General features: G+C 40.6%; 2 protein-coding genes across 2 annotated transcripts in view; one reads left to right on the top strand and one right to left on the bottom strand.

Annotated features, from left to right (window-relative positions):
• Positions 1 to 4,734: 4,734 nt before the first annotated feature.
• Positions 4,735 to 6,782, bottom strand: LOC144091385 (claudin-23-like). Its single transcript, XM_077623684.1, has one exon. The coding sequence runs from the start codon at positions 6,750 to 6,752 to the stop codon at positions 5,925 to 5,927; it is 828 nt and encodes a 275-aa protein (XP_077479810.1). The 5' UTR covers positions 6,753 to 6,782; the 3' UTR covers positions 4,735 to 5,924.
• A 5,825-nt stretch (positions 6,783 to 12,607) lies between these two features.
• The window catches only part of LOC144090694 (poly [ADP-ribose] polymerase tankyrase-1-like), an 81,569-nt gene continuing 67,696 nt past the window's right edge, over positions 12,608 to 26,480 (top strand). The window contains exons 1-3 of the mRNA XM_077622413.1: positions 12,608 to 13,090; positions 14,657 to 14,772; positions 19,816 to 19,924. Of these exons, the coding sequence (XP_077478539.1) occupies positions 12,646 to 13,090; positions 14,657 to 14,772; positions 19,816 to 19,924 (670 nt within the window). The 5' untranslated portion in view covers positions 12,608 to 12,645. The remainder of the gene's footprint in view (positions 13,091 to 14,656; positions 14,773 to 19,815; positions 19,925 to 26,480) is intronic.

Raw genomic sequence — 26,480 nt, forward strand, 5'->3', positions numbered from 1 at the left:
TTTTATTTCCTTTTACATACTGCGTGTGTCCTTGCCAATTTTTAGTTTTACACATCCTTGCTATGTGTCCTACTTTTGAACACTTGTAACATGTCTCTCCTTTATACCTGCATTCATGAGCGGCGTGGTTGCTTAGTCCACATCTGTAACAGGGTTGATGAATTTCTCTTCTCTGTGGTCTGAATTTTCCACTTGTGGTTTTACTTTCCCAATCGCTGGTGGCTGGTTGGTATTTCCATGCACTTTTGCTTGTCTTTTCCTGGTCAATCTTATTTAATGTGGCAGGTTCTTCCATTTTGCTAGCGAACTCCAACGTACTCTTTGATGCCATCTCCATGGACAACGACAGTTCACATGTTTTTTTAAATGTTAGATCTTGCTCCGTGAGTAATCTTCTCTGAATAGCTTCCACTCTCAATCCACAAACAAATCTGTCTCTCATTGCTTCATCCAACTGGAGACCAAATTCGCAGTGGCTGGATAGCTGCTTCAACGCCACGATATAATCCGACACAGACTCGTTCTCTCTCTGATTCCTCTTTTGAAACTTGAATCGCTCCGCGATCACCAGCGGTTTCGGGTTGTAATGAGATGCTAATCTTCCATTTAGCAACTCATATGAGAGGCTACTAGGCTTCTCTGGTATGCAAAGGTGTTTTAACAATCCGTAAGCCTCTGCACCAATTATAGACAGGAACACGTTGGTTTTTTTACCTTCCTCCACTTCGTTGATGATCATCCATTGCTCAAAACGTTCCAAGTAAGATTCAAAATCTTCTTTAACTGCCTCGTATTCGCCGAGATTTCCCAGGAATCTGGCCATGATGCAGCGCCGCCGTTAGCTTAGCACTCGTGCTAATGCTAGTCTGCAAAGTCACGTTACCTCCTTGTAACGCCTTAATCTCTTCGTCCGAAACTTTTAATCCCTACCGCATGGAAAGGGATCCCATCCTCGTCGCCACTGTAATAACTTTGCAGGTTATATAACTGTTAATATATCCATAACAGTAATAGACGGCGGAGCCCAGGGTAAAACACGTGTAGCTCTTTATTGCCACTATCCAACAACACACACACACACAAACCGGACACACAACACTACTACGTCCGGGTTACGCTGTGCTACCCCACGGCTCCAGGTGGCGTGGTTAAACACTCTTCCATAACCCGAGGCAACTATCATTATCAATATATTACACTGCGCATGTGCGCAATTGCGCACTACTCTCGTCTTCTCTGCGCACAGCAAATCATATGGAGCGCAAAAAATAAAATCCCTTTTTTTTTTAGCTGTGAGGCCGACGCGCGAACCACTCATCCGCCGGGCCGCCCATTCATAGATCTTAATCATTACATTTTATTATTACTAAATCATTTATGTGTAGTAGACATACACCTGCTTATGGCAGGTGTGATACTGGTGTGTGCCCATAGCGAGCAATGATGATGTTGCTCACACCGGTACTCAGTGTGCTCAGGGAGGTTGTCTTTCTGCCCAGACAAACAAAAAATTAGAGGGAACATTGCTCCCAAGTTATTAAAGTTACGCTTGTGCATCGTAACTGCCCGTGTACACCTGCTTCCCTGCTTTTGTGTCCTACCACGCTCCATATCCCGCATATGTAAAAGGAACTACTCATGTTGTTTTCAGCTCATGGCAACCTGTGGCTTCATTTTGCGAACTATGGAAGCATTCACATTTTTTTTGCTAAATGACTCTCGTGGTTTCAACTACAGTCTTTTTTTCATTTATTTTTCTCATTTAAAAAAATGTACGGTTCCATCATAATTCCATTTTTTTCAATCCTAATTTCCAACAGATTATTCATGTCATTCCAGTTTGTTTGTTTTTAATCCCATTCACATTTTACTTTTCATTAAAGTCACAAAACCTTTTAAGTTTTCATATTTTGCACTAGTCTACATATTTCAGGATCATTCCTAATGGCACATTTAAATAATAGATTTTTAGCATTCTCATTCAAAATGAGACTCATTTTTAACATTGATAAATGCAGACCCACTAAAAATTTCTATTAACATTTTACTTGTACATGGACACACACACACACACACACACACACACACACACACTCAAAATCCAGTGACACTCATCCATTTCTAAAGAAATTCCATTCTTGAGTTGAGTAACAATGGTCACATTCTTTTGTTTAATGACATATGTGGAAACAATGATGCATTGCTCATAATTATATTCAAACTAGGTTCAAAATAAATTGTGTTTATGGGTTTCTCATCAAACAATGGACACGTCAGATAGCAAGTTTTAGGTTGTTTCAGTGTGGTGAAAATATTGTATGTTGCATGTCAGATTTGCAATTTAAAATGAACAGGATGATACTTTTCTACGAACCCTAAAGTGGACAACTAGAAGAAACAGTCTTCGATTCTTACCTTAGCCCTACTACTCCAACAATAAACGAGTCACTTCAGGAACATCCAAACCAGCCTTTTGCACAATAATTATAAACCATTATGTATGTGTCATTGACATCACTTTTGTTGTGTTTCCTACAGACTGTGATGAGAAAAATATGTCCCATTGTTCAAATGAAATGAATCCAAAACGTCATTAATAACTGTTGTGAATTATTTGCTATAAAAAATAACTTAAAGGTTTGTGTACCAAAGTGATAGCCACTAATTTGATCATTGTGTCTTAGTGTTATCCAAGAGGGCGCCGTTCACGTGGTAGCCAGTGGGAGTAGCTCTGTACACTCTTATGTTTTTCGTGTTTTACAGCCCTATCTTTTTTTTAATTACATTTTAATATTTCTTAATACATCCCTTTTTACTTTACTTTGTACTTTATACTTTTAACTTTAATGTTTTTACAACTTTCCTTGTTCTGTTAGCCTGGCTTCTTTCGGCTACTTCTTTTTTTGGAACCATTCAGCCATCTTACGCTGTCACACACACACGGGACTAGCTGTTACAATACGCAGCAGAAGGAGCAACACCTCGGTGCTGCCGGAGTTTCGGAGCTGGACAAAAGTGCCGTGAGGAGAGGCAACGCTTCTGACCAACCATTCCATCGTGGGATAAGATGGAAGAGCTGTCGGCGCTTACCAGCAATAGAGTCGAGGAGTTCTGCCCTGCTGCTGTTTTCTTCAGACAACTGAGGAACTGTGCAGATAAGCTTGGAAGAGTGACACTGCATATTCTCTACCTCGGTCACAGTCTGCAGAAGTTCCCCATCTCGTGGAAGACTTCCTGTGTGTGGTTCCAGTTTTTGTCCAACTTTACGTCTTTTTGAGTCTATCCGTTTTTGCTACCGAAACTCGTAGCTCGTTTTGTGGTTTTGCTGCTTTTCTGTCTTAATGATTTAGTGATTCTTAATGATCCCATTGACTTAGATTTGCTTTGTACTTTGTGCTTTTTGCTTTTGCTTTGTTGTTCTGCGGCCTTTGACTGTACTGTCTAACTTATAACTATGCCTTTTCTTGCTACTGTCACAATGAAATTTCCCGAATACGGGATGAATAAAGTTGTCCAATCCAATTCACAACAATGTGTGGAAAAAAAGCAAGTAACTCTGGGTGTTTGTTGTATAAACAATTTAGCATTGTTGTCCCAGTTGTGAATCTTTTACTAAATTGCCATGTCTAGACATCCTGTTCCTTTAGTTGAAAGAGATGTCTTATATTTTGAGAATCTTTTACCTCAACCAATGTTTAGGTTAACCCCCACTTTGGGTGGAGGTAATGGAGGCTTTAAAAATGGAGTCAGAATAACAAGAATCTCACCTTTTCTCAAGCCAATAAAGAGAACTCGTCATGGAAACTTCAATAATGTCTTGCCTATATTTTTGTCAACACTTTTTTCACCAGATCTTTCAGAACAAAGAAAAGAACATCCCTATAATCTATGATGAATTAAGCAATTTTGCATCTGTGGATGTTTGACTCAGCAAAAACAACTTAAAAGAATTTAATGGGTTGTACTTGGGTGTAGAATAAACCACAAGTGAGTCATTCCTCCATAATTGTGCCACCCCAGGGAAAAGAAAAAAGTCATTTGAACCATGCCTTATCTATCCAGCATCATATGTGACTAGCTCAAGTGTCATCTCCAGATCCATAACACATTGACGGAAATTTGCGCTTCTACAAAAAGTGTCAGGAACTACACAGGGCCATTTGCTCCCTAATGTGTGGCATTGTTTGAAACGTGAAAAGAGTTAAAACAGACGAGTCAATGTTGTCAGACGAGCCACGCCGCCAAATGAAGCCATCCGGACCGGTCAGGTCACATTGTCTGTATACTTAGCTGCTTGCTAAGTGAGTAAATAACGTTGTTCTTCCTGGAAAATAGCAATGACGCAAAGCTTTACACGTTTTTTGAATTGTTTGCTCTGTAAATTGTGACATCTCACAAACATCTACTAAGAAGAAGCTTTGCATCACCTTGTTTTAAAGTCAAACGGGCGACAATCAGCCACGGTTCTTAGCTTTAAAAAAAAAAATCATATAAAGTCAGCGTGGGTTTTCTCCGGGTACTCCAGTTTCATACATGGTGGGCTGATTGGACACTCTAAATTGTCCCTATGTACGCGTGTGAAAGTGAATGGTTGCCCTGTGATTGACTGGCCAGGGTGTTCCCCGCCTCTGGCCTGAAGTCAGCTGGGATAGTCTCCAGCACCCCCCGCGACCCTAGTGAGGATAAAGCGGTTCAGAAAATGAATGAATGAAGTCATATTACTTTGAGGATATGTTTGAGACAGTAGACACAATATACTGTTTAATAAAGCACTTAAAGCACTCATACATTGTTGATCACATCACTTCAAGTCATCATTGTAAAGTGCACATAAGAATATTTGCCTTGGAACAGGAGAGGCTTGTTCATTGACAAAGTTTGTAATGTCAGAAAACTTCATATAGGTACAAAGCAGTAGGGTATTTAAAAGAAAACACTTCACTTGTCCGATTTCCTTGAGAAAAACCTTAATTGCCCTCAAAGAAAATATTAAAATTCAATTTGGGGCCTCACATAAACCCGTAAAAGACTCTTTCACTGCATTTTACACAATTAGATTAATACAAACATGTTTGGCTTAAACAATATCAACTTATTTGATCATGTTTGGCCATCTGAATCTTCAATTTGCAAAAAAAAATAAAAAATAAAAACTTGGTTGTCTAAGTCTATAATGGTGATGTTGCTCTTTTTTTCTGTAATGTTTTTCCAACATGGCCGCATATGGCAGAATTTTGTCATGTGCATCATTATTACCCATTAAATGATTTCCAACCCCCATGGTATGAAAGACTGTCAGGTGTGTTGAAGGGTAATTGAGTACAAAATTCTGATTTATTTACCAAAACCTATTCATACCAGCAACCTATAGCGACAGGCGGAATTTTTTTCTTCGACTAAACTGGATGACAACTAACCTGTGTATCCACTCGTACACCTGATAATTATCTAAAAGTATATATTTGATCAATTCCGATGAAATTTATCCCATTTTTTTGTATCAAAATTGTTCAAAAGGTGGCAAAAGTAGTAATGTGCTATACTTTTTCATGTACTTCAATTGTGCTTTATATTCAAAGCATGAAGTAATAAGTTGCCAGAAAATACCATGATATTGTGCAATGAAAAATCTCGTTTGGACGTAAACATTCATGACGATAGACATTCATTCATCCGTTTGATCTGGGAGGATTGGCATTTGTTAATTTGCTTCTCACCCTGCCAGTCCAAACGGATTGGACGTCTTGCCGCCAATGGCAGATCAGTTAACAAAGTAGTTCGTTACTTGCCACTATTTGATTTTTTTTTTCAATATAAAGAAAGCCGTCGCTTGTTTGAATGATGGTTGGGGATCACTGTCAAAAATCATCTTTCTCTCCCTGAGTGTGCGCGGGTGTTGACAATAATGGGGGGTGGGGGGGCTCTCACAGGTCAGCGTCATAAGGCCTCCCGCTGTATGAGGTGGTGATAGAGCGAGCCCCGTCCGTCTTGGCTCGAGGGAAAGAAACGTCATCGTCCATGGGATCCCGAATGTAGGGCACGCTGCTGGGAGCGGGGCTCCGGTCCCGGCTCAGCGAAGGCACGTCCACGCGTCTCGGCTGCGACTGCGGCCGCGAAGTGTAGCGACTGCGGCCGGTCTCCTCCACACGGACCTCACCGCGGTTCTTCCCGCCGCAGCAGCGACATATGCCGATAAACATGACAAAACCACCCAGGATCTCGAAGATGGCACCGATGAAACCCAGCACGATACAATAGCCCACGCGAATGGTCCCGACAGTTTCCGAGTTGAGGTCTTCCAGGATGTGAGCGTACCAAGAGATGGGGATGAGGGTGAACACCCCCGAGATGAAGATCAAAATTCCTCCCAGGCCGGCCACCACCCAGTTAGGACTTTGTTTCCAGCAGCGGACGCCAGGGATGGCCACAGCCAATCCCGCGATGGTGACCACAAGCGAAGCCACCATGAGTCCCTGGGCTATATCGATGATCTCATTATCGAAGTAGGTGGCGTCCTCCAGGCCGCAGGTGGATGACGTCGACGTAGTGATGGAGCGGCAAATATCCCAGATGCCCTGCTCGATGAACTCGTTGGGCGGCGTGTTCTCCACGTCCTCCAGGGTTCTCCAGTTCGGGGCCACGGTTGCGGTCAGGTTGAGAATCCAGCCGCAGGGTGCCATGACAAGACCGAAGATAAAGATACCCGGCGTGCGCAGGGACTGGCGCGCCCATTGTTGCGCTCTGTTTGGCATTGTGCGCTCCTGTGTTTGGCTCGGAGTAGTGACTCGAGGCACTTGCAAAACGTGCTTAAAACAGTCAAGGTGATACTTGCTGTGGGCGTGGCAGTGGAATGACGGGTTTCGATTTGCCTATGCCTTTTATTTCAAAAGTGGTAACCTAACATTTTAATTTGTGTGTATATACTTGTTTATGTGTGTGTATGAATAATAATAATAAATATATAGTAGAACACCTGTCTTGTAATGATTCTGCATATCAATGTAACATTACACACTAAATAAACTGCTTGAAAATTTAATGAAACATCACACTACTTCAGTAAATATAGTTTAGAAAATGCATTGAACCTACAAGTTAAATACAGTACAATGTACTTTGGCAGGGATTTTTTTGTCGTTGGTTTATTCAATAGCCTTATTACTATTTTGTCTAAGTTCCACATTAAGATTGACTTGTTAGTTTATTCTTTTTTTTGTCATTCACATGCAGAAAATTCTTTCTTATTTACTCCAAACGTCAAAATGAAAAATAGTTCAAGCAAAAAACTCTGGCCGAACAAATGTGTGCTGTAAATTCGGGCATTCATATACCAAGTTACTGTTGTACTTCCCATTAACTTGAGAGCTTTTTCTCCTAAGTCAATTTGTCATATCAGTACAGTTGAAAGACTTGTTTGTCAATGTTAAAATGACAACGGTACATTACCAACGAGGCAAAACTACTGTAGCTGATATCTGAGACATACAAATTACTGGTGAAGTGCTTGCTCTTAGCCAGGAGAATTTATAAATAGTACAATTTTTCATTTACACTAATGCATGCATATGAGGAACCTGTGAGAATCAATGGTGAAACCTGTTTTGGAAAGACTGTCAAGAATGCTGTTCTGCCGGAAAGTTCTGCTCAAAAACGTGGAGGTGGCCTACTCCTTTAAGGATTACCTATGTTTGTGTTCAAATCTATCTTTAATAATCCAGTAATCACCCCAGCAAACACTCCATTTGGGACACTATTAATATCGTGACAGACAATTGCTAGAACTCACACAGAACAAAAAAAATGATTTCAAATGTTTAATAGAGCGTTCAAGAGTAAACATATGATTTGTTGTTGAGCCATTCTGATTTTTTGGGACTAAATGTTCAAAAAAAACTACTGGTATCACAAGTTAAGGAAAAATGCAAGACGCAGCACCAAATCATTTATCTCATGACATACATAGATAGTGGCTATTGAAATAGAGAGATATTTTTGTGTGTGTTAAGTTCCTAAAAAAAATTGAATTTTGAATCGTAGAACTTTAGGAATGTTATCTTTCAGAGTTTCCTTCATATTTTCTTTTTGGTTCACAATATTTAACTTTTGCTAGTCCATAGAAAACTGAGTGTCTTTGGTTTTTATTTAGCGTCCTTAATATTTTTATCGTGGTTGACAATAACTAACAAATGTTGGCACATGAAAACTGGGTGTATCTGTTTTTTTTATTTTGACGCTATGTGTTTTGTTTTGCTTTCTATTGAACTGATGAATACCAGACTATCAAAAACAAGTATGCCAATTATGTCAACAACCAAATGCGACTGGGCGTCACAACCCTTCCTATTTAGAGCATAAAAAATGCAGTACCCCTTGTGCCCTGCAATTGGCTGGCCACAATTTGAGGGTGTACAGCGCCTGGTGCTTTTGGTTAGCTGGAATGGGCTCCAGCAAATATTTATCTTGAGATAAGAGACAAATTTTGATATACGAGCATACAGCAGACGGGAGAGGCTGCTCATAAGAACATAATGGGCACTGTCTCTCTGGTCGCAACTCCCTCGTGTAATGTCTCTACGAGCACTGGGCGGAGCGTTGCATTTTTTCAGTGTTTTTTTTCCATTAGTCATTGCAAATGGCGAGGCGATCGTTAATACAAGTTATATATACTGCCGTATTTTGCTGTTTAATATACCCCCCATTTAATATACCCGGGTATATTAAACGGCAGGGGTATATTAAATGCCGCACAAACGGGAGGCTCAAAAAAGCAAAAATCATTTAATATGCCCGGGTATATTAACGAAATACGGTACTCTTGGCAAGTGGTCTTGCATTATCCTATTGTGAGGACATGTGTGCATAATTTTCGGAATATTTTGAAGGGAATACAAAAGCAAACTACCATCGATAGGTTGCATCTGAAACTCAGGGTGGAGGCGGGGCAAAAGAAAGGTATAAAAATGTAAAACAAAATAAGAATTAAGTTTAGTGTTAAGTTAGATTAAACTTATTTTTGAGTGTGTCTGCATCGTAATCCAAGTTCTTTTAAGTTTATTTATCTTATGTTACAAGCGTTGCCATGCAAATAGTCTTATGATTTTTTATGTGTCGCAGCTGTAGCTGCAGTAGAGGTTTTATAGCCATAAAATAGTTTGAGGGTTGGATTGATTCCGACAGTTTAAGGCGTCACTAACCGCTTCTGCATTTTAGTATACTATTGGTTATTTGATACCCTCGATAGGTTGCATCTGAAAGTCAGGATGGAGGCGGGGCAAATAGAGCCAACCCGGGAGAAGAAAGGTATACAAATTTAAAACAAAATTAGAATTAAGTTTAGTGCAAGGTTAGATTAAATTAATTTTTGAGTGTGTCTGCATCTTAATCCAAGTTCATTTAAATTTGTTTATGTTATGTTACGAGCGTGTTGCCGTGCAAAAAGTCTTTCTCCCCCTCTCTCCCCTCTCTCTCTGTCCCTCTCTCTCTCCCCTCCATGAAATCCGTCTAATTTTAGTACTATTAAACACATTTTAGGACTATTAAACCACTAGTTATGTGTTACTTTGTTAATACTAGATGGCGAATTAGAAAAAATAAAAATGTTTTTCCAATCCAATATCCTGTTTTTGGTGTTTTTTTCAGAGGGTTGGAACTAAATTATTTATTTTTAGTTCATTTCTACGGGAAACGTTTGTTTGAGTTATGAGTAAATCGACATACGAGCTCAGTCCCGGAACGCATTAAGGTCGAATCTCGAGGTACCACTGTAATCACATGTATTCTTTCATTGCTTTAAAATAATGTGAATCTATATGTAGGTTCTTAGCTATCTTTTGGTTTGGAGACAGAATGCGTGTGCAATTCACGCTTTTACAAAACTAATTCTGTTACCCAAGCAGGGGTGGGGGCAACAGGAGACAGAATAGTTGTTCTGTTGCTGGCTATTGTGATAAGCAAGGGAAGTTCACACCTTTTTGTTCTCAACTCATCTCCTTGGAACAGGACATGACTTGAGTTACACCAGTGGCGGGCCGTCAGGGCCTTCAAGGCCTTCTCTGCTGGCCTAAGAAATATCTGAATCATATTATATTTTGTCCATCAAGCGGGACTTTCAGTGCACTAACTTAGCTGTACCACCAAATAGAATATTGTCGTGTTAATTTAAAGCCATTTTCAAAACGGACTATGCCGGAAATATGACAGGACAGGCTCGACTTTCATCATTAGCTTCGATGGCGATAGGAAAGAAGGAAGAAAGAAAGGAGGATGGATATTGTGTAAAAAGAATTTTTGGTGAGTAAAATATGTCTATGTTCCTAAATAATATTTCAATTGTGGTCCAAGTTCCGATATCTGAAAAGCTCCAGTGTTTGTATTTAAGCTCCAATGTTTGTATTTAATCACAAAATGCTGCTAGGAAGTGGATTTTACCCAAGTTTAATTTTTGGCGTTTCACCATTGACGTCCATCGCTGTCTTTTCCCGGGAAAAATCACCCCCCTGACCTGGTTGTAATGTCTCAAAAGCTCCAGTATTTGTATTCAATCAATAAATGATGCTAGGAAGTGGATTTTACCTAATTTTAGTGCATTTTTTGTCATTTCACGTATGGACGTATCGACGTTCATCGCTGTCTTTTTACCGGGGAAATGATACTCCGGGCCCGGTTCTGATGTCTAAAAAGCTCCAGTATTTGTATTTAATCAATAAATGCTGTTTTTGGCTGGATTTTACCCCATTGACGTTCATTGCTGTCTTTTCCCGGGAAAATCACCCCCTGGCCTGGTTTTAATGTCTGAAAAGCTCCAGTATTTGTATTTAATCATGAAATGCTGCTAGGAAGTGGATTTTACCCCATTTTTGTGCATTAATTTATTGATTATTTTTTATGTGTCGCAGCTGTAGCTGCAGTAGAGGTTTTATAGCCATAAAATAGTTTTTGAGGGTTGGATTGATACGTTGAAGGCGCTACCAGAAAATGCACCGCCCGCCACTGAGTTACACCCACTTGTTCATTTGCATAGTCTTAAAAGTGAAGGTGCCTTGAGAGCAGGGTGCTCTCAGAGACCCGGAAGCCACAGAAGGGTGGAGGAGAGGGGGCCCAGGCTGGTCTGTATTTGTCTAAATGTTTGTCTATGTGCATTTTAATTTGTGTTATTGATCTATGTTATGTTTTTACTTTGTGTTATTGTCTTGGAATCAAGTTTGTACCTTCTTCTGTTCACTTAAGAGAATAAAAGAATTTGCGAAAAGAAGAAGCCAGCTAGCTGTTCATTGCAGCACACACAAAAAATAGTTCTCTTCTACACCACTTATTCATGTTGACTACTTATTTATTTACGTGGCTGATTACATTTTATGTTGACTATTTATTTATTGATTATTCATTATTTATTGATCATTTATCTGTGCATGGGGAAGCTTTAAATCTCATTATACTTTTATAATGACAATAAAAGCATTTAATTCAATTCAATTGTCTTCTCCTTGTAGTAGGCAATCTCCTGCAGGGCTTCTTTTCCCGTTTTGTTGGTCATAAGAAATATTCAAATTTTCAGAATTTCCTGCAATTGTTTATTTTGTTTTTCTTTCAAAACCATGACACAATTGTCCTCGCGATCGATATTAATTTTTGGGGCACATACTGTATATTAGGGTGGCCCGGTGGGGCGATTGGTTAGCGCTTCGGCCTCCCAGGGGGAGACCTGGGTTCAAATTCAGGTCGGTCCACCTGTGTTGAGTTTGCATGTTCTCCCTGGGCCTGTGTGGGTTTTCTCCGGGTACTCCGGTTTCCTCCCACATTCCAAAGACATGCATGGTGGGCTGATTGTACACTCTAAATTGCCCCTAGGTATGAGTGTGAGTGTGAATGGTTGTTTGTCTCCTAGTGCCCTGCGATTGGCTGGGCACCAATTCAGGGTGTCCCCCGCCTCTGTCCCAAAGTCAGCTGGGATAGGCTCCAGCACCCCCCGCGACCCTAGAGAGGATAAAGCGGTTCAGAAAATGAGCATATTGTATTAAACCCCGAGTTTTTTTTACCCCTCGTATTATTCATTCTAACTCAATACAATGATCATGATGACCACCAGATGACAGTATTGCTCGATTAGTCTTGCCAGTTATATGTATGCAAAAAATGCATCTCATCTCATTTTCTGAACCGTTTTATCCTCACTAGGGTCGCGGGGGGTGCTGGAGCCTATCCCAGTTGACTTCGGGCCAGAGGCGGGGTACACCCTGAATTTGTGGCCAGCCAATCACAGGGCACGAGGAGACGGACAACCATTCACGCTCACACTCATACCTAGGGGCAATTTAGAGTGTCCAATCAGCCTACCGTGCATGTCTTTGGAATGTGGGAGGAAACCGTTGAAAAACCACACAGGCCCGGGTAGAACATGCAAACTCCACACAGGTGGACCGACCTGGATTCGAACCCATGTACCCCACTGCAAGGCCGACACGCCAACCACTCATCCGCCGGGCCGCCTGCAATTGTTGTGTTAGTATTTGAAAAACAATTGCCTCATTGAATCACGTTTCTTCAATAAATATGTCAAAAAAAAGAACGCTACCGGAAGTTTAACATGGTTTGAGAGGAAGTTGTCAACAGTATTTGTTGCTGTTGGGGACTGTTTGTGTTGTGAAAATGGCGACAGCTCGTCGCTCTCCTCCGTTCCTCTCTTCCCCACCCCGAGTCTCCTCGCTCCCCCTAAGCCCGTCGGGGTCCCTTCCAGGCCCGCACGTCGACAATGTGGCGCTGCTTGCTCGTGAAGCCGCCGCAGACGGTGAGGTTTCGCCGGCCTCTCCCACAACCACCAGCAGCACTCCAGTTTTAGCCCTTAGCAGCAGCCCTAGCTCCCCCATCACTACGGAGGGCAACGGGGCGAGCGCAGCGTCGACGTACGACACGGCTGACGGCGACACTAGCGGCGGCGAATGTGACACCGGCGGTCCAAATGGAGCGTTCAGAGAGCTGTTTGAAGCCTGTCGAAATGGCGATGTTTTGAGAGTGAAAAAGCTGGTGGACACGGCGAATGTTAACGCTAAAGATATGGCCGGACGCAAATCTACACCCTTACACTTTGCTGCAGGTAAGGACAATGCCAGAATTTGCAAATCAAGTCGTATAGTAATACTACATTTTTTTCGACTATTTGAGGGAAGCTGCGTTTTAGAGCTCTCTGTCATGACAGACTCATCTCATTTTCTGAACCGCTTTATCCTCAGTAGGGTCGCGGGGGTTGCTGGAGCCGATCCCAGCTAACTGCAGGTCAGAGGCAAGGGGACACCCTGAATTGGTGCCCAGCCAATCGCAGGACACAATCCCTTCTGTGCAATAACTTCGGGGTGTGCAATAACAATGTGCAATATCTTAGATTGTGCAATATTTTAGAATTTACCTTGCCAGGACGTGACCTTTTATATTTTTATATTACTTATTTATGTTTTTACTGGGAAAACGCACTTTGTGGAGTAGCACCACCAATTTCGTTATACGCAGCTGTGTATGATGACAATAAAGGCTTTTGATTAGGTTTTTTTTTATATGAAGGAAACACAATCATTCATGCACACACTCATACCCGTGTGCGGTCGATTGGTCGCCGGTCTTTTGGTCGCCGGTCTTTTGGTCGCCCCGACCGCGACAACGGGCGACCAAAAGACCGGCGACCAAAAGTCCGACGACCAAAAGACCGGCGACAAAACAAGGTAAAACAACACGGTCTACGCATCAATAAAAGCCAACAATGGCCATGAGCAGTTTCACTGAGCCGACGTGTGAGTGTATAAGAGTTTGTATGTACATGCGTTGTCCCTTTAAGACGCTACATCAGTCAGGGTCTTAACAAGTTCTCCAACAAAAAACAATAAAAGTCCGGGAAATTTGGAGCTTTTCTTTAGCCTAATAATTACTAGGGCATTAAGTAGGACTAAATCGTAATTCGCAGTTTGTATTTAGAGAATTTGAGCAACGATTTAAATGGTAATTATCACTTACCTTCCGGGCGACCAAAAGACCGTGTACCCTCATACCTAGGTGCAATTTAGAGCATCCAATCAGCCTACCGTGCATGTCTTTGGAATGTGGGAGGAAACCGGAGTACATGGAGAAACCCCACGCAGGCCCAGGGAGAACATGCGAACTCCACACAAGGTGGACCGACCTGGATTTGAACCCTGGTCCTCCACTGCGAGGCCGACGCGCTAACCACTTATCCGCCAGGCCGCCCGTCATGACAGACTTACATTTTTGGAGCAACACATTTGAGATATTCACAATGTCGAGATGGTAGTGTATTACTGAGATGTTTGAAGTCTGCAAAACTGACAACTGAAGTGATGCTGCACGAAGTTTTGTGGGGGTCATGATGTACTCTGGCTTTCTCTCATAAATCCTAAAAGATGTATTTTGGTTCATTAAAAAATCTCAATTTTTAAGTAGGTGTGAACGTGAGTGCAAATAGTTTTGTATGTGCCCTGAGATGGACCGTCTCAAGGTGTAATCCAATTTCTTTAGACAACAAGTGGTCTAGAAATTGCGGATAGATGGCAGTTAAAAACAAACATAATAATGGTGTTTGTGTTCAATGTCTTGAAAGAAACAAAAACATTAATTTTGTTATTCGTTTTTGCTATTCTCTCATTCATTCTGGCAGGTTTCGGACGTAAAGATGTGGTTGACCAGTTGCTTCAAACTGGCGCCAACGTCCACGCCAGGGATGATGGGGGCCTGATACCACTACACAATGCATGCTCTTTTGGACACTCAGAGGTGAGAATTGATACACGGACCTCACAATATGATACAATGTGCAATACAAGGATCAGATCAGAATATTGTTGCATTGAAGAGACACACATTTTCCTGACTTTTTGGGGGGGGGGGCTGGTGAATTTGTTTTTGCGTGTGATTTAGATTAGGATCATACCATCTTTTTAGACCAATTAAAGCACAAATTTCCAAATATCAAAGAGCACACATACAAAAATGAGCTCGGAGTGGATGGTCGAACTTTGCATGTATTGTAACACCTTGACATACGAGTGCCCCAACATACGAGAAATGTGAGGTGAGATGCGAATACAATTCTGAGCAAATATTTGCTTTGAGATATCAGACAAATTTTGAAATACGAGCATACGAGATAGCCAGGTGGCCTAGATGCAAGAGACTGCTTGTGATAACAGCGCACTGTCTTTCTCGCCGTATCTCCCTCGTGTAAAGATATGTATGAGCACTGGGTGGAGCATTGCATTATTGCCTTGTTTTTTGTTAGTTAGTGCAGAATTAAGGGAAAAACAATGTGTTCAGAGCAAGCAGGTTCAATGAAGGGTAGTGCGAAGAAAAGTCATATGATGACAATCGATATTAAGTATGAAATAATCGAAAAACATGAGTGGTGTACGCGTGACTGAGCTGGCTCGCCAATACGAGAGGCTCACCCGGGCAAGTTTGCAAGTGGTCGTGCGTTATGCTATTTTGAGGTCATTTTTGTGCGTCATTTTCGTAATATTTTGAAGGGGGAGACAAAAGCAAACAACCATAGAGAGCTTCCTTTTAAAAACTCTGGCTAAAAGTGAAGGTGCAAGCGAGGGGAAAAAGAGCCAAGCCGGAAGAAGAAAAGTTAAAAAATTAAAACAAAATTAGAATTAAGTTTAGTGTAAAGTGAGATTAAAACTTATTTTGTGTTTGGATCGTAATCTAAGTTCATTTAAGTGAAATATATGTTTATTTTATGCTACGAGCGCCTTCCAAAAAGACTCTTTATCCCCACCCCTCCGCCCACTCAGTGTTGTACTGTAATCTCTCGAGTATCGCGGCGTCAACTTTCGCGGTTTCACTACATCGTGGATTTAAAAAAACAAATTCTGGGGGAATTTTGTTGTTGTTGTAAGTTCATAAAAATGTGAAAATCCACTCGCTAGCGGAAGCCACTCCCCTGTCCTCTCAGCACTGAAAAATAAATAAATTAAGAAATATATATATATATATATATATATATATATATATATATATATATATATATATATATATATATATATATATATATATATATATATATATATATATATATATATATATATATATATATAAAATATGGGTGACCCTACTTCGCGGTTTTTCGTTTATTGCGGCCATGACTGGTCTACATTAACCTCGATAATCAAGGAATTGCTGTATACTGAATAATGTCTCATGTTAATATTGAACATCATAACCACTAGATAGTTATTTGTTACTCTGTTGGTGTATGGTGAATTAGAACCAATAAAAACTTCTATTTTCATTGTAATACCCTGTTTTTTGGTGTTTTTTCAGAGGGTGGGAATGAATTAATGTGGATTTGGTTCATTTCTATGGGAAAAGTTGATTTGAGATACGAGAAATTCGGAACGCATTAAGCTCGTATCTCAGGTTATTACTGTACTACATATTTAGATGTACTGATCAGCCTACTTGGCTATACTCTTATGACGGCATTTTCAAAACAAGTTTGTGGGTGAGTACAGTTTCTGCATCTTTATAATGGCCAAGGTAAACAACAAAAATGCACACATTTCAGAGAACTCCTGGCATGATATTTCCATTCCAGTCGGTTTATGAGGTATTGGAGTGTCATTGATGGTAGCAGCCATTGAGGAAGAATTATATCCGCAAAGAGGAGAATAGGTGGAAGTAGCGAAGACAACTCAGCGTTGTACTATTTGGTGTCGTGCCCATCTTATGTCTGTCATCAGCTGTCTGAGGTGAATATTAGGTAAAAGCAGCAAAAGAGATTGGTCAGAAGAACAGGAAACTTCACCCTGTGGTTTCCTAGTACCGGGTACTCCGGTTTCCTCCCATATTCCAAAGACATGCATGGTAGGCTGGGATAGGCTCCAACCCCCCCGACCCAATGAGGATTAAGCGGTTCAGAAAATAAATGAATGAATGAATAATCATAAAGCATAGAAATCCAACCAATGATTTGTAGGACTGGACTTTGAAGTTTTGTGACTAGTCGAAAATTATGGACGTAGAGCAGTGGTGTCATGGGTATGGCTCATTGGGGGTTCGATCCGGCACGTGGGGTTGTCCTGCATAACGGACACTCTTTTGCTCATTCATATTGTACGTCAGTGGTCCCCAAACACCGGTCCGCGAGCCACCTGGTTGCGGTCCGTCAGAGTAATAAATATTAACGTTTTCAATCTCGCCCTCCTACTTGAAATGAGAAAAGTTGTTATAATAATAATAAAAAACTGCTAATATGCTTGGGACTTGTTTTCTTTTTGTTTTGCCGTCGTAGAGCATTAGTGTGGCCCGCAAACCAAACAATGTTTGACACCCCTGACTTAGTGTCATATGAGCAGTTAAAGTCTAAATTAAAATGAGGTGTGCATTAGGAATACCGTATTTACTCACATATAATCCGCTTTTGTTGGACAAAAAATGATGACTGAATCAAGGGTACGACTTATATGCGCATAAAAACACGACATGCATAAAAACTGCAAGTTGACGCCGCCGCGACACGATGACATCACGACAAAATCGTGCCGTTGTGTGACATAATGGCGCCGTGACGTCATGACGCAAGCGAATGCGGCCGATACTTTCATTTATTTCAAAATAGAGAAAAAATAAACAGATACAACGCTAAACAAAATTTATTTTGACGTTTGGAGGAAATTCAAGAAAAAAAAAACGTATGTATCTTGCATAAAATGTGAAAAAACTCACATTTGCGTCACTGCTCGCTCGGGGCACAGCCATCTTACCTAGGTCCCGGGCAGCCATCATATCAGGGCGCTGCCACCTGAACCTAGTTAAATGTGCTCTGACTGGCCAGACGCAAGTAGCCTTGATTTCGAAATGAAACAACATTCCTCTAAACTTCTGGCAAGAAAATTTTAATTTCTGTCATTAGAAAGCATCAGGTTCTAATCAAGATAGACATTTGTTTTTTCAAATTGAATAATTTGATATTTTGCATTTCCAAAGACAGGCATACTAACTTCTTTATGATATTGATCCTAATAATGTGCTTTTCATTCGTATTGTATCTCAGAAATAGCACTTTGTGATGATTTTTCTTAAGATTTTCCCTTCAAAGCAACACATTTGTACTCCCTATTAAAATCATGAATATGGAGGTGAAAAAATCAAGATAGACTTACCGTATTTACTCCCATATAAGCCCCTCTTTCATAGCAGTAGGACACCTCATCTACCCAGATACTGCGGTCAGAGAGTGAGACAGAGGCACACTGATGATTCTTCAGCTCCTGTCTAACTTATAACTATGCCTTTTCTTGCTACCGTCACAATGAAATTTCCCAAATACGGGATGAATAAAGTTATCCAATCCAAGTAATTGACAATGTAGAGTATTCTTCTTTGACAGCACATTAGTGTCAACTTTGATGAACACTGAATCAAACTCCACTGGAAACGTTCGCGGTGCTCTCTACTAAAGACTACAACTCAAACTACAACTATAGGACCCCAAGCTGTCTGTCTAGGTGCCTGAACGAAAAGAAGGATATAACCCGCCTTTTAATGAAAACAACGGAAAACATAGAAAATTTAGAACAATCAAAGTGGAATTTTGTTTTATTTCAAAATCAAGGCTACACGCGTCAAAGTTTTGTTTAGCGTTTTATCTGTTTATCCTTTCTCGATTTTGAAATAAATTAAAGTATCGGCCAAATTCTTGACGTCACGCGTCGACGCAACGGCGCCATTTTGAAGTGACGTCATCGTGTCGCGGCGCCGTCAATTTGCAGTTTTTTTGCATGTCGTGTTTTAATGCGCATATAAGCCGTACCCTCGATTCAGTCATCATTTTTTTGTCAGAAAAAAAGCGGCTTATATTGTACAAGTTGATGCCGCCATCAAATACGGTATTTGGTTTTTCAAATTGAATCATTTGATATTTCGCATTTCCCGCATATTTTTATTCAAGGATGAACTTAAAGCGCCAGGTTACAAAGTTCACAAGGATCGCCTGACGCTTATCTTGCCACTGACTTCATGGTAAAGCCATCCTTAATTTACAAGTTTAACTGTCCCCACGCTTTGAAAAATAAGAACAAAACATTGCTGCCTGTGTACTGGATGAGCAACAGAAAAGCTGACGAAAGCTCTCCATAATGAGTCTGGACGGTCTCATGTCGGTGTACAAAAACATTTCTAGAACAAATACGACTGAAATCACAACTCCCCATTACGATGTTCCTTGTGCGCCGAAAACCTGTCGCGGAAACCCCTGCTGCCCCGACTGCGCCCCCCTGAACACTCAAGTAGCAAGGACTTGCACTAAAACAGCCATCAATCTTTTTGGGGGGGGCGGGTATTACAATCATCAACCTGTTTTTATTGGATTATACAATCATCAACCTGTTTTTTTTTAATTATTACAAACATCCTGATTTTTTGGGGGGGACTATTTTATGTGGAGGACTATTTTCACTGAGTACTGCATTAAAAGTATTTACAATTGTTTTAATATATTGATTATAATTGGATATTAATACATTAGTCTTTTGGTATGTTTATAGTTGTAATATTCAATAAATATACACTTTTTGATGAATCGACTTGTGTACTTGGTGCAAAAAGCATGTAAAGCATGTATTGTAGTAGTTATAATAGGGGTGACCCTACTTCGCGATTTTTAAATTTTTCAGGTCTATATTAACAGCGATAATCGAGGGATTACTGTACAATTGTGTTTTGTAATATTACGTGTCCTCTAAAGTGTGTGAAAACACCTTTTTAGGGGTTTTATCCTTTTCTGTGCAGTAAAAAAAAAATGTCAATTACTTTCAGGTGGTGTCGCTGCTTCTGTGTCAGGGGGCTGAACCAAATGCAAGAGACAACTGGAACTACACTCCTTTACATGAGGCAGCAATTAAGGGCAAGATAGATGTCTGCATAGGTAAGAACACTCACGTCAGGATTAGTTTGATTTAGAATGAAGTCTGTATTTAGTGGAGAATGTCTCCTTTCAAGAAGTGCCAATAACGGAGATATATTTTTGTGCATTGACAAATCCGATCTGTTGCTGTGCCTGACTCCAACACATTTTATATTCTTGTTTGTGCTCAGAAGTGGAGGTGCACATAATCACACAGTAATTGTCTACTATGAACCACATGCTGCGAGCTATTATTTTTTCAGTAAAAATAGATGCAAGTAGCGCATAATATGCAATTATTGCAGCATTATTTATTACAGACTGTGGCAACACTGAAGCAATGAGGAAATGTTGCTGGTAGAGATTAAAAAAAAAAAAACATTCCAAACACAACAGCTTGATGTGTTTTGTAATCGCAAATGATAGTTTGCGGCGCCTTGACCCTAGTTTCAAGCAGTCATTTGGGCTGTAGCATTTGCAGACTCTCTGACCGACCCTGACTGTCTGAGTAACAGCAGGGCTGAGTGGAATGCAGAGTAACCGTGACTACTAATGAATGCTGTCTTCACTCAATAGTCCTGGGATTAAGGTATGAGTTCAATGAGTTCAGTTTGGAATAAGTCATTTCTAAGGCACTTCAGATGGAGAAATCCAGTCATCACTTTTTTTATTTCAATTAATAGCTTTTCACTTGCTTTACATCACCATTTGTTGTTTTTGTTATTCGCACTATAGCACAAGCCTTGAAGCACGTGGCTGTAAACCTCAATGATTTTCCAAACAATTAGGAGCATTTATCCCTATAGGAAAAATAATTAAGCCATCATGAAATTCTTCTGGTGCCACCGTCAAATCTCTTAGCAACTGAAAGCTCAATAATTTTCAGGACACTTAAGGCATTTATAGACTATGAATAAGTGGACCTGAGGTGTACTCCATTGCTTTTTTATCATCAAAATGCAAAGGGAGTTAGAAGTTTGCACAGTTCAATGGTGAGATAAAAGACAATATGTGAAATATTATATTGGTAAAAAAAATTCAATAATCATAAAATGAACCTCACAGTGTTTAAAAGGTGCCCTAAACTTAAAGTAAAAATGAACTGTTGGATTGGGCAAAAGTAAAGAATAAAAAACACAAATACGTTTTTAAAATTGGCCTTTTCTGTTAGTGCTAGGATTCAGTAGGCATGGGCCGAGCCACTTGTCAAGCAAACAAACAAATGTAAAGTTACTGCTTCAGTACATCGTGGTTTTTTTATGTTAAGTATCCAAATCAGAAATGTTTTTTTTTTTTAAAGTCAAAATTCGTGCTGAAACTTACAAGCACAAGACACTTCTTCTCTATCTTCCGCTTTCCACTCAGAAATATGGCGGAAGACAGTTACTGTCACTCAACTCAGTTCCGAAGAAGAAAAATGTGGCGGGAAACGTGCGGTGGCTGTCCGTTTTGTCTTGAAATAGAGTTTTCTGAGCGCACTGGAGGACTGGAAGCTTTGGTGAGGGTGGATTTTTGTTTTCTTTTCAGAAATGCGACCTTAGGCAACCTTATGGCGGACGCTGTCGCCCTTAACTGATTATAGTGCTTGCTCAGCGAAATTCGAGGGATTACTGTACACTCATTGTTATTATATCATGGATGACCGGTGGGGACCTTAGTTGAGGTGCAGTTGGAGCACTTGTTCGGGTGCCATGGTGCCACGTCAGAAACTGGCAAGGCACTGACAAACAAATCAACTTTGATTCATCTGATGGACTGTCTACTCCTTCAGCCAGTTTTAGTGTGGAATTAATCTCCTTCTTAGCCTGGCAGCTCATCAAGACCAAGGTCACATTTGTCAGAATACATTTTGGAAAACTTTAAGTATGATTGAGAGAAATTTTCTTCATTTTCAAATGCCACCAAGGTTGAGGGCAGAATGTGTCATTGCTACAGACAAAATATTTAGATTATGTCTTAAATTATGTTCGATAGTTGTTATCCTGGGGGGCCCGGAGGATGAGTGGTTAGTGGTTGGCGTCACAGTTCTGGGGTCCTAGCTTCGATCCCAGGTCAGTCCTCCTGTGTGGAGTTTGCATGTTCTTCCCGGGCTTGTGTGGCTTTCTCCAGTTTCCTCCCACATTCCAAAAATATGCATGGTAGGCTGGTTGGACACTCTAAATTGCCCCTCGGTATGAGTGTGAGCGTGAATGGTTGTCTGTTTTCTCGTCCCCTGCCTCCAGCAACCCTTGTGAGGATAACCGGTTCAGAAAATAATTAAATGAATGAGTTCTTGTTCGCATTGGGTTTACAGATAAGCTGGGGCCGATAATAGTTGACCTTCTGCGAGGGGTAATTTCCACACTAGCCCTCGGAAAATTGGAACACCATACAACTTGAATGAAACTGAATACACTGATGTGGAAGTTTCAAATTTCAATATTGTAACTTATCTTCTGTCATGCTCTATAGCTCTATATCAGGCATGTCCAAAGTCCGGCCCGCGGGCCAATTGCGGCCCGTGGACAAATTTTTACCGGCCCGCGGCCTCTATCATGAATTTTTTTTTTTTTTTTTTTTTTAATTTTTTTTTTTTTTTTTTTTTTCATCATGAAATCAATTAAATGCGGCCCGCCAGCACTGTTGACCACAGTATAAAATACATGTGTACAAAAAGCTATTTTTCATATTTTTCATTTCACCAGAAGATGGCAGTAGCCCTGTGGCCGCACTCTGGCCGCCGTGACCCTTGACCCTGCGTGATCGTTTCAGCCCAGCACATTTCTAACATGGCGTCTGTAAACAAAAAAAGGAAAGTTGACCGCGAGGGCCGCCGCTTCCAGGACAAGTGGAAATTTGAGTATTTTTTCACTGAAATACGAAACAACTGTGTCTGCCTAATTTGCCAAGTGACTGGCTGTTTTCAAGGAATTCAACATCAAGAGGCACTACCAGACGAAACATGCTAGCTACGACAAGCTAACTGGGAACAAACGCGGTGAAAAAGTGAAGCAACTGGAAGCTGTTTTAACGGCACAGCAAAGCTTTTTCACAAGAGTCCGTGAGTCAAATGAAAATGCCACAAAGGCAAGCTACGACGTGGCAACGCTGATTGCAAAGCACTGCAAACCTTTCACTGAGGGTGAATTTATTAAAGACTGTGTAATGAAAATGGTTGAGAAAATTTGTCCCGCGAAGAAGCAAGAGTTTGCCAATATTTGCCTGGCTCGTAATACTGTGGTACGGAGAATTGAAGACGTTTCATTAGATATTAAGAGACAGTTAGAGGCAAAAGGAACTGAGTTTGACTTTTTCTCGTTAGCGTGCGATGAAAGCACGGATGCGTCCGACACCGCTCAGTTACTGATCTTTTTAAGAGGAGTGGACAATGACATGAACGTGAGTGAAGAGCTTCTGGACCTCCAGAGTCTGAAGGGCCAAACAAGAGGAACGGATTTATTTGTTTCTGTTTGTTCCACCGTAAAAAAACCATAACGGTCAAATTTCCATGGTTAGTTACTACTACTACATTCAAAGAATGTCAGGCTAAATAGTCGGCCCCCACACATTTTCACCTTACCAAATCTGGCCCTCTTTGCAAAAAGTTTGGACACCCCTGCTCTATATACTGATTTGTTGTGTCATGTTTTGGAGCAAAATCTTTACTAAGTGAAAAAGATGTTTGTGGAAAGATTGAAGGGGTGACGTAAAGACTGTCATTACCAGGGCTAAGAGAGAAACACTTACAACAATACACAGTACTCAAATATTTTATTTTATTTGAGCTCAGTAGTTGGTGAGTAGTGTAGTACACTATTGAAAGTGTGTGCTTTGGCAGCATCTCAGCAGTCATAAGAGAAGGAAGCAACTGAGGCCAAAGGAGTTCTAATACAGACAGTGGTCGACTTACGACCTACAAGAGTTGTCTGTTTGACTTTTTGACCACAAAAGTCGTGTGTTGTGTACGACATTTGTTTGCGCTGCTAGCAGCGCCAACAATTAGGGTTGGCACCACAGTGATGTGCCAACGTGAGTCTCCCATTGATCAATGTAACGGCGTTTGAGGCAGTGTTGTGAAGACCAGTGTGTGTGCCAATGCAAATCTCCCATTGGTCGATATAGCGGTGCACAATGTTGTGTTGCGAACACAGTGGTGTGCCAATGCAAGGCTCCCATTGCTGTGTTTGGGATGTGGGGGGTTCCATATTTTAGCTTTCTGGTTAGGGTAGAGCCATGTGCACCCATCAAGAGAGACATATGGCTCATGAGGCATGGGTTCCCGACACCTGAAATAGCTCTAAGACATAGGTGTCAAACTCATTCCAAAAAGGGCCGAGTGGGTGCAGGTTTTCGTTCCAACCCACCGAGACGACACCTTTTCACCAATCTGTTCACGTACAACTGTAATCAGTTGATTGCAGCCAGGTGCTGCTTCTTCCAGCATACCTCCTCATTGGCCTAACTGTCTGCGCTGTTTCAGTAGGGAGGAAAACCTGCACCCTCTTGCACAGCTGTCAACCTCCATCAACTCCATTCCAGAAGTACGCTTCTCCCATTTCCGGAGTTTTCCGGGGTGAATGCGATTCCCGCTAAAACGATATAAAATGTAAAAAAAAACATAGGACAATTCAAATTATACTGTTATTATCAGGTTTTTACAATAATTGAAATATTGTGTTTTTGCAAACTATTGAAAAGTAGAGCATAATGAAAATTTTATTTTTGTGTTTTACTGTCAGTAATTCCACCATGTGTCACGCCGAAGTTGCACATGGATGTTGTGCAATATACAAATTTCTGTCCTTTAGGAGACAGCGTCAACATGGGATATTTCGTCGAATAAGAAGCAATAAAGTTCTGCGAATGTCTGGATTTCTTAAGTTTCATCCAAATTTCGATCCATTTTGCGCTTATTCCGAGGAGACATATTGATAAGACTTACCAGTGCTTTGTACGCCCACTTCCTAAAGAGTTTAGAACAACCATGATAGGATTTGTTTCAAAACGAAAGACTGGTGGTTTAGTCAGCCTTAATAATATTATGAAGAAAAAAAAACGAAAATGTTAAAGTGGTAGAGGCTACCTATGCAATCGATTCTGAATCGATTGCCACGCTGAAGTCGCAAAAGACGAATCATTTGTCATAACTCGGAAGATTACCAAATTCTTCCGGTTTTGAATCAAGATGGCGGAAGCTGTAGTGATGTTGTGAATTTCTAGGCATTTAAATTGGAAATTTGGTCCTTTTCCAAAATGGTTGCTTCAATTTTTTTACTGTATTTACTCGCATATAAGCCACTTTTGTCAGACAAAAAAATCATGACTGAATTGAAGGGACAGCTTATATGCGCATAAAAAGTTGACATGCACGAAACTGCAAGTTGACAACGGCATAACAATATATTGTCATGACGCAATGATGCCATGACGCAAGACAATGTGGCCGATACGGTCATTTATATCAAAATAGAGAAAAGATATACAGATAAAACACAAAAAAATGTATTTTGACATTTATGAATGAAATTCAAGAATAAAACTCACTTGTGCCCATCACTGCTCGCACGGGCGCCATCATCTTACCCAGGGCGCTGCCGCCTTACCTAGTTAAACGTGCTATGACTGGCCAGACGCGAGTAGCCTTCATTTTGAAATAAAACAAAATTCCACTTTTTTTTTTTTTTCCGTTTTATTTTTTGTTCGTAAGTGACAACTATTGCAGTAACATGAATCATCGAAATAATTAAGATATTTTTACATTAGAACCCATATGGCTGCCACAACATCTTAAACATCTGGTAAGAAAAATGTAATTTTTTTCATTAGAAAGCATCAGGTTCTCATTAACACAGACATTTCTATTTCCTTCTTTATCCACGGCAACGCACTTGTAACCGAACAAAGACATTTAAATTAACACACTCAAACATACGTTTAATGTAACTTTACACAAAACAGAATTCTATTTTTTTATATATATTTTTTACCTTCGTTCTCTGGGTTAGCTGTTTGCCACGCCTCCACCCTCACGTTTACTATCAATGTGCTGTTTGCTGTTGTATTCCCTTCAAAATATTCCGAAAATAATGCACACAAATGTCCTCACAATAGGATAACGCACGACCATTTGCCAACGAGAAGTAGTCTTGAATGAGCAATCGCGGGAGCTAACAGGCTAAGGAAGGAAAACAGGAAATGCAATAGCTCAGCCTACCCACGTATTGATTGTGGGTAATGAAGTTTTATTCTGAAAAAGGTTGCTGTTGGCTATCGGTGTTGTGTGCACGAGTATACTTCATTACCCAGAAAGCCCTCTTTTTGCCCGTGCATGCGCGTTGTGGGTTTTCTGGTCCATGTGTAGGATAAACTTGTGTGAAGAAATCGTTCAGTGCTCGGAGATATCTGTTATACACGAAAGAGATGCGACAAAAAGACTGCGCTACAATGATAAACAGCCTCTCATGGCCACCTGGCTTTCTCGCATCTCGAAATTTTTCTCGTAGCTAGAGCGAATTATTTGCTCGAAATTTATATATTTATTTTATTTTATCGTGATAACAATTTTAATATTGGTCCATATATAAGATGCACTGGATTA

This window comes from Stigmatopora argus, chromosome 16 (genome assembly GCF_051989625.1).
Source record: "Stigmatopora argus isolate UIUO_Sarg chromosome 16, RoL_Sarg_1.0, whole genome shotgun sequence".
In the NCBI taxonomy this organism is placed as follows: Eukaryota; Metazoa; Chordata; class Actinopteri; order Syngnathiformes; family Syngnathidae; genus Stigmatopora; species Stigmatopora argus.